Source organism: Juglans regia, chromosome 3 (genome assembly GCF_001411555.2).
Source record: "Juglans regia cultivar Chandler chromosome 3, Walnut 2.0, whole genome shotgun sequence".
NCBI lineage: Eukaryota > Viridiplantae > Streptophyta > Magnoliopsida > Fagales > Juglandaceae > Juglans > Juglans regia.
The window spans coordinates 10,724,352-10,738,804 of NC_049903.1; the positions used below are offsets into that span (position 1 = coordinate 10,724,352).

At 35.6% G+C, this 14,453-nt stretch overlaps 1 protein-coding gene, 1 long non-coding RNA gene and 1 pseudogene across 3 annotated transcripts; 1 reads left to right on the forward strand and 2 right to left on the reverse strand.

Annotated features, from left to right (window-relative positions):
• The first annotated feature begins 209 nt into the window (after nucleotides 1-209).
• LOC118347933 lies at nucleotides 210-2,084 on the forward strand. The gene is made up of 2 exons (XR_004801117.1): nucleotides 210-549; nucleotides 1,678-2,084. It is a non-coding gene; the product is annotated as an uncharacterized LOC118347933 (long non-coding RNA).
• A 2,943-nt stretch (nucleotides 2,085-5,027) lies between these two features.
• On the reverse strand, nucleotides 5,028-7,107 carry LOC108996529 (annotated as a pseudogene).
• A 1,508-nt stretch (nucleotides 7,108-8,615) lies between these two features.
• On the reverse strand, nucleotides 8,616-14,031 carry LOC108996579 (accelerated cell death 11-like). Of its 2 annotated transcripts, XM_035688318.1 has the most exons (5): nucleotides 13,725-14,027; nucleotides 13,058-13,230; nucleotides 9,133-9,278; nucleotides 8,971-9,014; nucleotides 8,750-8,859 (listed from the first exon to the last, which is right to left on the reverse strand). In XM_035688318.1, the coding sequence occupies exons 1-4, from the start codon at nucleotides 13,914-13,916 to the stop codon at nucleotides 8,992-8,994; spliced, it is 534 nt and encodes a 177-aa protein (XP_035544211.1). In that variant the 5' UTR covers nucleotides 13,917-14,027; the 3' UTR covers nucleotides 8,750-8,859; nucleotides 8,971-8,991. The 2 variants fall into 2 exon arrangements, with proteins under 2 accessions (XP_018828103.1, XP_035544211.1); XM_018972558.2 differs by lacking the exon at nucleotides 8,971-9,014 and having other exon boundaries at nucleotides 8,616-8,859; nucleotides 13,725-14,031.
• Nucleotides 14,032-14,453: the final 422 nt, after the last annotated feature.

Sequence of the window (14,453 nt, forward strand, 5' to 3'; positions counted from 1 at the left end):
CCGATTCTTAACAGCACACCGCACATCCTCTAATGTGGCAAACTGGGTTTAAATTACGAGTTATTCTGGGCATCGGCCCATAGCCGCAGCACACCCGTGCTGTGGTTTTTTTTTTTTTCATCCAATACACTTAGTGTGTAGCGGCTGTTATGCACAGTAGAGTACTATTTATATTTTCTCTTAAATTACACATCACGGTTAGGATTCCTCCGATTAATGTTAAAATTATCTGGACTCTCTCTCTCATATGTCTGAACATCCTCTCGTGTGAAATAATCTCCTGATTATCCACCTGTGAACCTCTCTTTCTATCCTCTTGTGCTCCTCTCTCTCTAAACTCCTCCCATTCGAAATCTTGCATAGGCCCCTCCATTTTCTCTCCCCCTCTGTTGCTTCTCTCTCCTGCCAAACCCATCTCATCCCCTCTGGGATTCTAGGGCAAACCCATTGCATCCAGATCACTCTCCACCCCTTTCTCTATCTCTTTTCTAAATTGTGGTTGTTCATCGAAGGGAAACCCCCTATGTCCAGAGCTGAGGCCCTGGCAAGGTAAGTTTTCAGCTGAATCTTTCTACATGCTTGCTCTATAACACACCGCACACCCCTCTAAGGATTGTACACTGATTTTTGGTTGTTTGGGCTTGATTCTTAACCAATTGTGTGTAATTTTTCATTTTTAGGGAGGTTTGACGGAAGTACATTATTGTTAACCATTTTCTATGTAATTTACTTCTTGTTGAGGCCTCGTTGGCGAGGCGTAGTTGTTAATTCTTTTTGTGCCCATCATTTGTTTGATGGAAGTGCTGAACCAATTTCTAGTATTTTTTCTATTTTGTGCCATGTTGTATACTGTAATTTTGGACTTGTAAATAAGTGTAGGGATGCTAAATATTCACTTTTTGTTTAAAATAAACTATTTTGGTGAGCATCATGAGGACTTCCTATATTTTCAGATGAACTGAGGTAGCAATCGTCAAGTGATGTAGAGAACTCTAGCGCACTTTATTCTCAAACTCGTTAGCTTGGTTTCTTGCTTTTTCACTTCAACAATCCAACATATGATTATTTGTATTTGCATGCCAGTCATGGACTTCCTATGGGTTGGAATCATGAGTGGATTTACAAATTTTATTGACCCGCATCCTTGTTTTCTTAGTTTACAAATATGCTACTATTTCTAAATTATCTATTGGCTTTACAAGACAGTATTTTTAGTGTGTACTTGTAGTTATCCTCATCTGATATAGATTGTGGTGTACTTCCATCAATTCTTTAAAGCATAGAAATAGCTTAATATGGAATTTATCACTAAACTGAATTAACAATACAGAGGGTTGACATATTGTTTGTTATTCCTAACTGCAGTTACATTTTTTCCCTCAAAGACATTCTAGCTATTAATAATGACTGAGACCTTGACACTATTTTTCGTGCCTACCCATTTTTTGACACCTTCTACACTAACTATTTTTGCATTTGTATAGAATTTTTCACAATCACATATGACATCGACTCAAACATCATCATGTGTAGTTGATGCGTTTGTAATGGAATCACCAAGTTGTTGGTATGGTTTAAAAGCATCACTAAAGGTCTCACACACTAACAAAAATCCCACAATGAAATTTTATGTTTGCTATAAGTATAACACGATAAAGCTTGCTTTTCAATTTGTAGGGTTGACTTTCTCATGCAAAATGTTCAGATTGTGTGCACGGAGAAGCATGACGTGAGTTCTTTGTATAGAGGAATATACTTCAACTTATAATAGAGAACATTCGGAGAAAAGAGAATGCAACTCGGAAGAAGGAGGATGACGTATTGTTGTGCGAGTATGAAGCTTGTAAAAGAGAAGATAAACAAAGAAAGAGAGATACAAATGTTGACATGGTTAAGTATAAACTTAGAGAGAGAGAGAGAGTAGGATTGCAATAATATTATGGTGTTTGTACTGGGTTGTATCTATTGTAAATTTGTAATAGTTTCCGCTTGGTTCAGATAAAATATAGGGCACATGTAAATAGTTGGATATTTTTTCTATGATTTTTGTATGGATCATGTGTAATGTCCTACCCTTTTCTCTCTATTTTGAAAATTTCTCATTAGTCCCAAACAACAATTTGTCATCACTGTCTAATGGAAATTTGTAGCTCATGATGAATATATGAGAATCTGGAAAAAGTGAAAGCTTTTTGAGTAGAAACGGTTTCAATTATTTGTGTAGCTCTTTCTCTCATCTCGTCAGGAAGAAACTTGAACTAAAACAAAAAAGTTATGTTGGGAAGAAAATTGCACTAAAATTGAACCGCATTTTCTCTTCCATAAATAGTTAGCAAAAATAAATCATCATCTAGTTTATGTCAAGAAGAAACTTGCACTAAAACAAAAACAAAAGGAACCTTTTGTGAAGAAGCACGTTGTGAGAGAAAATGACTGTTTATTTTACAACTCGAAATCATGGAAAGCCTTGGCACAATAAAAGATGACAAAAACAACCAAAGTCCACACATTTTAAACAGAACAAAGAAAGTCCAAACCCTAAAGAACAATGATGCATTTCCCAGCCTTAATATGGAAAGGACTAAGGGTGCTATCCGCCCCCTACGAGGCGAGGCCACCTCTACCTCGCCCCCCGCCCCCGCATGAGCGGGTGTGCGAAATTGTTCCCCATACCCCGCCCCGGCCTATACCAGGAGGGGGGGTACCCCGTCCGTTTGCCAAGGTGCAGGGGTGGACTCCCATCTATCCGCCTTCCTGCCCCCAATTTTTTTGGACCTCTTTAGGTCCAGAATCCGTTTTTGAGCCAATTTGGACCCATAATTTAACTAAAATAAATAAATAAATTTAAAAATTGAAAAAATATATATATAACTATTAACTATATACTAAATTTAACTATTAGTTAATTAAGTAATAATCATCATTAAAGCACTAAACTATTACAATTTACAATTATACAAATTAAGACTCTAAGAGAACTAATAAACTATTACAATATTACAAATTCCTTTAAAAATATTAAAAATTACAAATTGTACTATTAATTATTATAGCAACATTAAACTTAATTGTAAATTAACAATTATAACTCATAACTTTTCAATTTGATCAATTTGGAGTGGCACTGTGGCGATGAGTTCACTGAGTGGTGAGTGGTGTCGACTGCTGTGAGGCTGAACATCAAGATCATAAAAGTTAATAAATTATAAAACCTGAAATATTAATAAGTTAAAAACAAAACAAATTAGAATTATAAAATTATAAAACGAAACACAAATTTAAAAAATTAAATTACAAAATACAAAATATTAAATGTACTAACCAATATGAGATTGTGATTGAGTAATTGGAATTTGAGATGAAGATGAGACAGATGAGCATAGATCAGTCATTAGGATTTGACATATGCATATTAATAATATAAAAGCTAAAAAACATACAAGCAAAATAATTAGATACTAAAATATGATATAAAATTATAAATGCAAAAAACAAATAAGGGACAAATTGTGCAAACCATGGCAATGGTGGGTCCAACACAAAGTCATACTACATCGAAAGCAGCCGTAGACGCCGTCTCATATATCACTATAACAATTAAATTTGAAATGAAATTAACTAATACCAATTAAATAAAAATTAATTAATTAATAATAAATTAAAAAATGAAATTAAAATAAATACCAGATCCAGGCTGATCACCACCCTCCTCATCGACGTCGGCCTCCTCATACTCAAGAACATCCAGAACATGTTTTGGAGTTTCCTTGATCCAATTCTGCATGCAAATCAAAGCCTTTATAGTAGTAGGAGCTAATGAACTCCAAAATGAATCAAATACACGCCCTCTGGTGCTAAATGCCGACTTTGAGGCTACGGTGCTAACATAAATGGCTAAAAAACTACAGACTATCTCTCTAAGGATGAGATACTTCATGACATTCACCTTCCACCAACTTAATATATCAAAGTCTCGTGAAAATGGTAGAAGTTCTGCTGCTAAGTATATGTCTATCTCTGACTAAGCCTCTATAGAACTCCGGATAAATGGGGCCTTCTCAAACCTCTCACCCTAGTCCAATCTACGTTTTTTTCTCAACCTCGACTTCTTGAACTTGTGGGAGGGTAGGTGCAGGTGCCGCAATATTACCACTATGCAGGACGGTAAACTCATCAAATAATCTACTAAAGGTTTCCCGAACCCTTACTACAATAAGTTCTGCCTTGGAAATGTTTGATGTTTCCCACAGTTTAGGGTAAATCGAAATCCTAAATTAGTTTTGGGATTTCCATACTTGAAATTCCTAAATTATTTTAGGATATTTCGAAAAAAATGAAAAAATAAACCACAAAGTCACACTGTCATGGACAGATTCACACACGACTACACAGTACACATTGTTCATCAATCATTCAAACCACATGCACAATAAAGTCTTCACAGCACACAATTCACAAAATCTCATCCTCCATATCCAATTAAACCTCATCCTTTCTCCAATCTTCATTCCATAAAATAAATATTACAAAAAAATTAAAGTAGATTTAAGGTTTCTTACCTTTGGTGACAGAGATGAAGACGGAGTCACGAAAGGCTATGGCGATGGCTACGATGACAACGATGGAGATGCAGATTGCATAACGTAAGTGACCGAGCGGCGATCAAGAGAGAGAGAGAGGGTAATGTCGTGAGGGGGGATCTAAACAAATAACGAAACGACGTCGTTTTTCCATTGACGAAACAATGTTGTTTCGTTATTTGTATATTTAAGAAAAAAAATTAAGTATGAAACGACGTCGTTTCATGCTTGGGTTATTTTTATATATATACTTATATATAATTCAGATGTGAGCGGGGCCACTTGCCCCCTGCATCTGACGGACGGGGGGCTCTGCCCCATTAAGCGGGGGCAGAGCGGAAGCACCCTCGCTGCCCACCCCTAGAAAGGACATCTAAATTATACAATATGAGCAACCGAGTGAGGGTTACAGAAAGATAGACCAAATATGGCAGCATTGAACTTTCTCCTATTTAAGTCCCTTCTAGTAATTACAATATATATGTTCCAAAAATTACAAATCACAACAAAATACAAATTACAACATTCTCCAATTTTACAAATTACTCCACAATACATTGTCTGAGCCAGTCCAAATCTCTATGGGATTACACAACATCAATATGGTCACATCTCTTGCACAACACAAATAAAAGTTAAATAAGGCATGCAAAATAACATATTAATACTTACTTCAATACAATTAAACAAAGAAACAAAGAAGCAAAGCCTCACACCTCCTCATTGCCCGGCATCAATTTTGCATGCTTGCACAATCAGGACCATTTGGACAAAATCCCAACATGTACCTGCATTTACAGAATTTTCCAATTAAGTACATACACCTTCCATGCTCTTATTATTTTACCAATGCTTTACTGATAAAGATTAAGGAGACGTTTGTATTCACAGCTCATCTCACTATTATTCATTACTATTCAGCAACTTTAACTCACAAATCTCACTACTATTTACAACTCATCTCATTACTATTCACAATCTATCTCAACTTATCTCAAGTTATATTCGAATCCAAACGTCTCCTAAAAAAAAAATACTACTTGAACCGATAAAAGTTACCAATAAAAATATCAGATTAAATTTTCTATTTTTTATTTATAGTTAAGGATTAAGGAAGTGACTAATATTAGTGAGTTGGTATTTTTTTTATTTTTTTAAAATGTTTAAAGATATATAAAAAATTATTGAAATAAAAGGAAAAAAAAAAGAGTAATAATACATCCACAACTCTTTTACAACTATTTTACAACTAATATTCAAACAATCGATGAAATCACGCCACTCCATTAAAATAAATTTTAATATTACAAAAATATCCTCCATTTTATATAGAGTTGTAAAATAGTTATAAAGTTATCATTTTCAAAATAAGTGCATTTGTACTTATCGAGCAAATTTTATCGATTCATCATCGGTCTCAGTAGCTTTGCTTCACACTAAATAAAAAATAACCCCCAAAAAAGAACAAATAAAATAATTACATTGTAAAGCCATTCTTGCACAGAACAAATAAAAGATTTATGATTCAAATCTATACCACGACGTACCTACCATAAGTCTTGAAATAAGTTTTTTTTTTTTTTTTTAATCGGTAAATCTTCAAATAAGTATTAAAAAACATTCAAACAAGACGAACAATATAAATCCTCCGGATCCTCGTGCAAATTAAATGTTGCAACTTCCCCTTCAGAAAACGAATGTCAACCAACCCAAATCAAAACCCCATTCTTTGAATCACACACTCCGTCCACTTAAAATTAATCGCTACACCCGTCCTTAGTTAATCCCATTATTCCTAAAACCCAAGTTCATCTTTCACCACCAAAAATTATACCAAAAGTATTATCACCCTCCAAACAAACGAGAAATGCTACTTATTATTATTTTTTTTATTATTTTATAATATAATATTAGATGATTAAAGATTATTTATTATGTATTATTAATAATAAACTTATTATTTAATAACACTTCAGATGATGAAAAAAAATTGATGAATAGAATTTTTTCAAACAAAAACAACCTAGGAAATTCAGTATGAACAAAAGATGCATCACGTACATGTTACACTCCTTGATATCTTCATTGGTGTGCTTGTACATGCAGTCTTGCTCGCGACACTCGCCGTAGAGCCGGAAGAAGCGGCAGACGGGCATCCGCGACTTCTCGTACTGTTGGAGGAAGCCGCAGGCGTCGCCTTTCATGCAGACGCTTCGGAGCCAGTGTCGGCACACCGTCTGACGGAAGCTCCGCCTCCCCGAGGCGAGGGTGCCCCCCGCGGCGGCAGAGTCAGCTACGAAGGCCTAAGCCCCGGGGCCCGCGGAGGCTTCGTTGGCGGCCGCGGCTCCGACCGCGGAATCAGATTGGACGACGTGGGGCCCTGAGGCGACTGCAGCGTTGGCAGTGGGACCGGCGTCGAGGCCGCCCTTGGAAGTCGAAGCTAAGTCCTCCATTGAGGGAATTTCCTACCTCCGCGTCTTATATGTATATTTATGGGTTAGCTGTTGGTGGTGTTTGGAAAAAGCTTTGCTTGATTTTGATCTGAACAAGAGTAGTACTGTTAGAGAATTGAAATGGAAAATGATAGTATCACCGTTAGTTCTTATTATTCGTTTTTATCGTTGGAATTATTTTATATTTTTTAATTTTTTTTACTTAATAATTAAAAAAATATTTTTTAATAATATTCTGATTTTTTTTAAATATTTAAAAATATTAAAAAATATATATATATAAAAAAAACACAACAAAAAAATAACATCTAATGGTAACTCTCGCTCGGAGCGGTGGACTTAGCGCCCTCCAATTGAAATACATGTGCAGAGTGTTTGTTGTCGGTGTCTGGGTTTTAATAAGTAACTTTTCGTTTTAATTTTATCATTATCATTTTTTTATCAATTTATGTAGTATTAGATGATTAGAAATTATTTATTATATTTTATTTATAAATTTATCATATAATATTTTATTATAAAATGATAAATAAATAAACGAGAAATAATTTTTTCCTTTAAAGAATTGACTTTTGCCCCTTCACCGAATTAGGATGCTTACAAAAATGAATAAAATTTTTATCGGAATAATTTACAAAATTTCTCGATTTGCCATAAAACCCTTCATATATATATCGAAGTCAAAAGCTAATAAATTAAGCATTTTCATTAATTGTGATTAATTTTTGTGTGTGTGCAGCCCATACATTTTATGAATTTTTTTTAGCAGAGAAGATACATGAATTTTAATGGACTCGAAGGTGTATGTGTATTGTTGTTGTGATTGTGGAGGTGAAATTGGAAAATTATCATTTACTAATTTTAATTTTAATCGGATTCATGCGGCTTACAATCTTTTAACTATGCAATGTACGACATTCATTTTGGAAAAAAATTGAACTCGCATTAAAATATATTTTTTTTTTGGCGTAGATTATAGATTTGCCTATTTTTTTAAGAAATTACGCAAAATTTGCACGTATAAATCATTTTCGTTGATAATATGTCCTACTGATGTGTTTTTAGAGCAAAATGTGAGGCTATATTCTTCTAATCTTACTAACATAGAAACTCTAATAGAAAGAAATGCTGTAAATTCCAGTGTCTAAACCTGAAATTCATATTATATGATGCAAATAAATTTAGAGCATCCAGAATTTATGTCAGTATGCGGGCAGGTAGAAGTTGACAAACTAATCCTTAATCCATACCACAATTCCAACTGATTTTCTCTCTTCAGAAAAAATTAAATATTGATGAACGACACAATCCCGGAGGTAGTCACATGCAATTCCCACACCCACCCGCTATTGTTCTTCGATTTTTATTTTTTTTTTAGGAAAATTACCACCCCACAGGCCACAGCATAACCCTTAAAATTCACCCATAGAACTATAAATCTCTCGGGCTACAATCATGGCCTCTCTCTTAACTCGCAGTTTAACTCCAAAAAGAATCGAACTTGTGACATAGGACTTGTGCCCACAAGTTCACCCTTACCACTTGAGGTACTCACGGGTGGGTAATTCCGACTCCCACTAAATTAGCAACAAAGTCTGTCATCATATTGTATAATTTCGTTGTATTTGTATAATTGCATCAATAATATCCAGCTTGTCCCAAGTTAACATAGATTGGTCTAATCAAATAAAACTGAGTAATCGTGTAACGACCCATGTTTCACCAATCTACACCCAGTTCTCTTGCAAGGAAAAGATTGTCGATGTACAGGATCAAAGGAGCTGATGTAGCGATGTAACTTTGCATTTCGATCCTTGCCGACGCCTCTGAAAGCAACATTATATACCATTATTGGTTAATTAAGTTTCAAAAAAAGAAATGAGATTGGCATGAAAGGATCAAATAAGTCAAATATAAATGAATTTTAGCAAACCAACCAACGGCATCACCCCCTGTACTTAGGTAAAAAGAACTGCATCCCCTGTTACAATGCAATTAGAAAAGTGTCTCGAATACCAAAAGCAAATCGACAAGAAAGTCTCACTTTTTTGTTTTCGATGTTTAAGTGAGAATTTGTACCAATCGCTTCATGAACTCACCTTCTTCATTGAGCTTCCTCAGTAGCTGTGCCTTTGTAGGAAGGGCATACATCCCTGCAGCAACGGCCTTCCTGATGGCCCATCCATGGTGGGGAGCAAATACCTGTGCATAAGCCTTGGAAGCTGGATCCTTCAGGGAATTCCCTCTGCCATATGGTTATCAGGAACTGTTAACTCTTGTCAAATTAAGTACATAACATCAACTTTAACATCAATGTCAATCAGCTTAATATTTTAGCTAAAATTGCCGCATTTCTACTCAGAAAAAATAAAATATTTTAGCTAATTGCCACATTTCTACTCAGAAAAGAAAATTCATTATTATTTTCTACTCAGGTTGTTTACAAGAGAAACACTTAGCTAGGATTATAAATCGACAACAGGAAATCATGGACAAGTTGGTGTAAACCAATATAAATTTGGGATAAGATGAAATCCTTTTAACATGACCTAATAGACATTCTTAAGGTTCTGTTGGGAGGGGGTTCGAACGTTTACTGTTTAATACATTTCTGGTAACTCCCATATAATTTCCATAAAATCGGAGTTCTTAACTCTTGATCAGTTGGAATCAAATTAGGTATCCTCTTCTAAGCAAAATTTCAATCCTAGAGCCACCTAAAACCATCCCATCCCTTTATCACCGGAGTTAACCACCCTCAAAGGCAAGATATAAGTCCATGAGCAAGGACAATTTCAGTACCAAATTTCTTACTTTAAGCAAAAAGAATAAAATGCTAGCCCCATCCCATTCCTATACTACATAAATGGTTTTGAAGGTTTTGACTTTGCAGGCAATATATGGGACTTGAATTGGCCCCATAGTCATGGATAATATCTTTCCAAATCATATTTCTAGAAGGCCAAAGAATAAAAATAAAAGAAGAAATAGAAGTGTGAATCTGTGATACCCCATATGATAAAGATAAGAAAATGTGGTGAATTGGATCCCACATTGCTTGGGAATAAGAAGTTATTGCTCTTTATAAAGTTCCAATAGAGCTCCAATTGTATCATTGACTAGTCATTTTGAAGTATAGGTCATGTGGTTTAGGTCTTCTATTAGAGTATTACAAATGGTATCAGAGCCTATCCCAACCAGAAATGTGAGACTTAAGCCGTGCCACCAACTGGCCCGACGAGGACGTCCGGAATTTAAGAGGGGTAGATTATAGTACCTCATATGATAAGGATAAGAATAGGTGGTTTATGTGATCTCACATTGCTTGAGAAAGAGAAGTTCTTGCTCTTTATAAGGTTCTAATGAGGCTCTAATTGTATCATTGGCTAATCCTTTTGGAGTATAGATCATATGGCTTGAGCCTTCTATTGGAACGTTACAAATGGTATCAGTGCTTATCACAACCAGAAATATGGGACTTAAGGCTTAAGTCGGGCCACCTACGAAGGACAGGCCCAACGAGGACGTCTAGAATTTAAGGGGGGGAGAGATTGTGATACCCCATATGATAAGGATAAGAGTAGGTGGTGAATGAGATCTCATATTGGTTGGGAATAAGAAGTTATTGCACTTTATAAGGTTCCAATGGGGCTCCAATTGTATCATTGAATAGTCCTTTTGGAGTAAAGGACATGTGGTTTGGATCTTCTATTGGGGCGCTACAAGAAGATATCCAGATCCAACAATGATTAAAAACCATACATAAGCATGATAAAAACGAAAGGAAGTTTTTTTTTTTTTTTAATTCTCGACTATTTTGATGAGCATGATAAGGGGACAGAACAGAAACATAAAAGTGTATTCGCGTCCTACAATTCAGGCATCTTAAGAATCTAAAGCAAAGGCATCACGTGAGAGACAGAGGGCATGAATTCTGCAACCATCCACCTTCCGTCTAATCTTCACCCGTACCCTTTACCTTGCCTCCGCAAAGCAACTCAAAGAAAGCACCAAAGATCCGTTTTCCCATGTTTAGGTGCCCCTTATATACAAATGCACCAGTTCCCCCCATGCTCAGTTCTTAATGAGATTATACAACAGAAACACAATATCTTGTATACTTCTTGTGTACTAGGATAATAACACTATTTTTCATCATTAAAAAAATATTTATATTACCCATCAGAAAATATAGCAGAAGAGTAATTCTACTCATCTGCCTTTTAAGTCTCCAACTCCACACACTAATGATGTGGCAGTTTGAATGCTCCGCACGCCTTTCACTTTGCAGTGACGTGGATTAAGTTAAAAATAAATAAAAGATAAAATAGAAAGCACAAAATCCATCGCAAAGACAACGAAATCATAAACCCAAAACTTGGATCTTGATTTCATACTGCCACCAAACTCGTATATGGTCTTCTTCAATCGTGTTTTCCTTTTGTTTATTTTTTGCTACTCCAATAGAATTTTGCTAAAAAGGTGAAGAAGGGTCGTCAGATTGGGGTCATCGGCAGTGGATTGTTTCGGTACTGTATCGCTAACTTCTTACGACGATGGATTTGCATTTCAAAGGGTTTTTTGCTCATCAGATTCTAGCAATAGATTTTCCATGGAAGACTTTTGAGTTTTGTTTGTAGATAATCTACTCAGACGGATTTTGACAGCAACAATTTTGCACATTGGCTCTATGAAATGTTTGGGATAAGAGTAGGTTCTATCCCTGGATTAAAAATATTTTTGTCTGCAAAGATTCTTATTGAAGTCAGAAAATTTTTGTATGCAAAAATATTAAAAATATGGTAGCTGAACATGAGTTTCTTTAAAGTCAAAAAATTTAGAAAAATCCACAAACTAGACGCAGAAAAAGATTTAGAGGTTAAGTTAGTGCCACGACCTGGAGAAACAAAGAATGGGAATCATGTTGGTGATGATTTTAGTAAATCTGCTCATGCCGATTTGGTAGCCTGAGAAGGTGAAGCAGGCCGAAGGAGATAGAGAAAAGGGGTCGACGTGAAGGAGAAGAAGAAAATGAGTTGCGGACAAAAATGACAATTTACTTTCTCAAACCGTCATTTTTTTATAAGCCTGGTCTGCCACGTACGAGGGTGTGCAGTGTGAAGGAATAAACCGGCTTGGGAATAGATTTTTCCATAGCAGAAATATACACTACCAAAACTATTAGACTTTAAGTGCAAGTTTAATCAGGACCCATGTGCCACAAGATAACCATATCAGATATTTAGCACTACAAAGAGAAGTGCTATGATACGAAAATTTTACTCGAAAGTTTCCTTTTACTTCTTGTTTTTCAAAGAGAAGTGTTATTAATCATTTTTTTTTCATCATCCTCTAATGTAGCATTAAATGATTAAAAAATATTTATCATCCATTACTTACCATTCAATTATTTGATGTCAAATAAGAGGGTGGTGATTAAGAAGATGGTGAGTAGAGTTATTCTTTTCGGAATTACATTTTAATAATCAATCCATTTGTCAACGACACTAGTATTTTCTTGACATCAATCTCCATCATTTACTCCAGCCTTAAATACTATTACAGACCACAAATTATTGGCCTGGCTAGTGGCTAATCCTTAGATCATATGTCCGTTCTAGCAAATTCTTAAACGTAACTGACAACCATGTGCAAAATAAAATGGCTTGATGGTACGGGACAGGATAGATATAACATACACACACACACATATATATCATTTGGTTGATAGAGCATCTTCTCAAAAAGGAAAATTTATTACTCTGCTTCTTTTCTTTTCTTTTCTTGTGGTTCTGTAGCAATGTACGGATCATTCCTGACTATACACGCTTCAAGGTAGTTTCAGTTCTTTTCCTTCACTTTATCACCATTTTACACCAATCAATTCAACAAGTCCTCGGACTACGCATACAAATTTGAAAATTTCCAGAACACAACGCTATCTTGTGCTGAAAATACTTTGAATGCATGAAAATACTTTGAAGACAGAAAAATGCTAAACAAAGTAGGAGATCGTAGACGTACTCTGTAGCTAGCATCTGCTCAAACAGTATCCTGACCATATCGAGCCCACGTTTCACTCTCAAGAGGTTTCTCGAATGACTACCGGCTTTCTTTATTGTGTTTGCTGCGATATCTTGTTCAAGCAAAGCCTGCAAGCTCCCAATCGACTTCGACGCCTCTGCAAGGTCCTTAACCTAAAATCATCAAGTAGCGAATCAGTTACCATCAAATACTCAAAATGGAAAAAGAAAAAAAAAAAGGCAATGATTTTTTTTCATAAACAATAAGAAATTTTATTAAACCAAGTAATTAGGCATAGCCCAAGTATATAGGGAGCAATGAATTAATTAAGCAATTAAACCAGCATACTCAAATGGCAGGAACACAGAGAGTAGAACGACGCATGAGAATTAGGTAAATTAAGTCAACATAGCAGTTCGTTTGCTTTTCCAACATATTTCCTATTTTCCTGCGAAGAAAACTGAGAAAGAACAGCCAATTAACCCAAATAAAACTGCTGCTTTAAATTAGGTTAGCCTAAGAAATGGGTGAGCCTGTATTCTCTCTTTTAGAAATCAATGCAAGTAACTGACGGCTCAACAAGTTAATTAATTCGATCCCATCTTTCCTTCGCGTTATCTCGGAACCACACAAGGTTGATCGAGATGGGCGGAGTCGTGACTCGTACCTTTGCGACGTAGTCAATCTCGGCGAACTTAAAGGCGATACCCAAGCAGCCAAAGAGAGGCGAGATGAGAGAGCAAGCGCGAGAGAAAGGGGCGACCTCGACGTCTGCGGTCTGGGCATTGACAGTGGCCGCAAGCTCCTTGAAGGCCTCCGATATATCCCTAAGAGGCTTGTTGTCGTCTAGGTCCGCCATTGACAAAAGATCTCTCTTTCTATTTCTCCGACTGGGAAATCAGAATGTTCTTTGCTGCTTCTGAATGAAAATGGAGGACGAACAATTTGCGTACAGATTATTAAGAAAGATGCCTAAGATGACCAGCCATTAAAGTCGTTGCCGAATAAAATATCTCCTAAATTAAATTTTATGAAAAATACTATTTACAAGTTGAGTAATGCTACTCATCATTCTAACTTTTATTATTTTTTTATCATTTCATGATGTGTCATTAGATGATTAGAGATTATTTATTATATTTCACTTATAAACCTATCATCTAATACCACATCATGAGATGATGGGAGGATGATGGAAGTTAGGATGATGAATAGATTTTCTCTTACAAGTTTATATATTTATATATTTAAATATATTAATAGAGTTTTGCTACTCATCATTTCTATACGGATCGTGCTACAGCCCCCGCTGGGGGCTCCCGCTAGGGCTGTAGTGTATTTTTGTATGTGTTTTTTTTTAAGTTGTTTTTTATATAATTTTTTTAATATTTTTTAA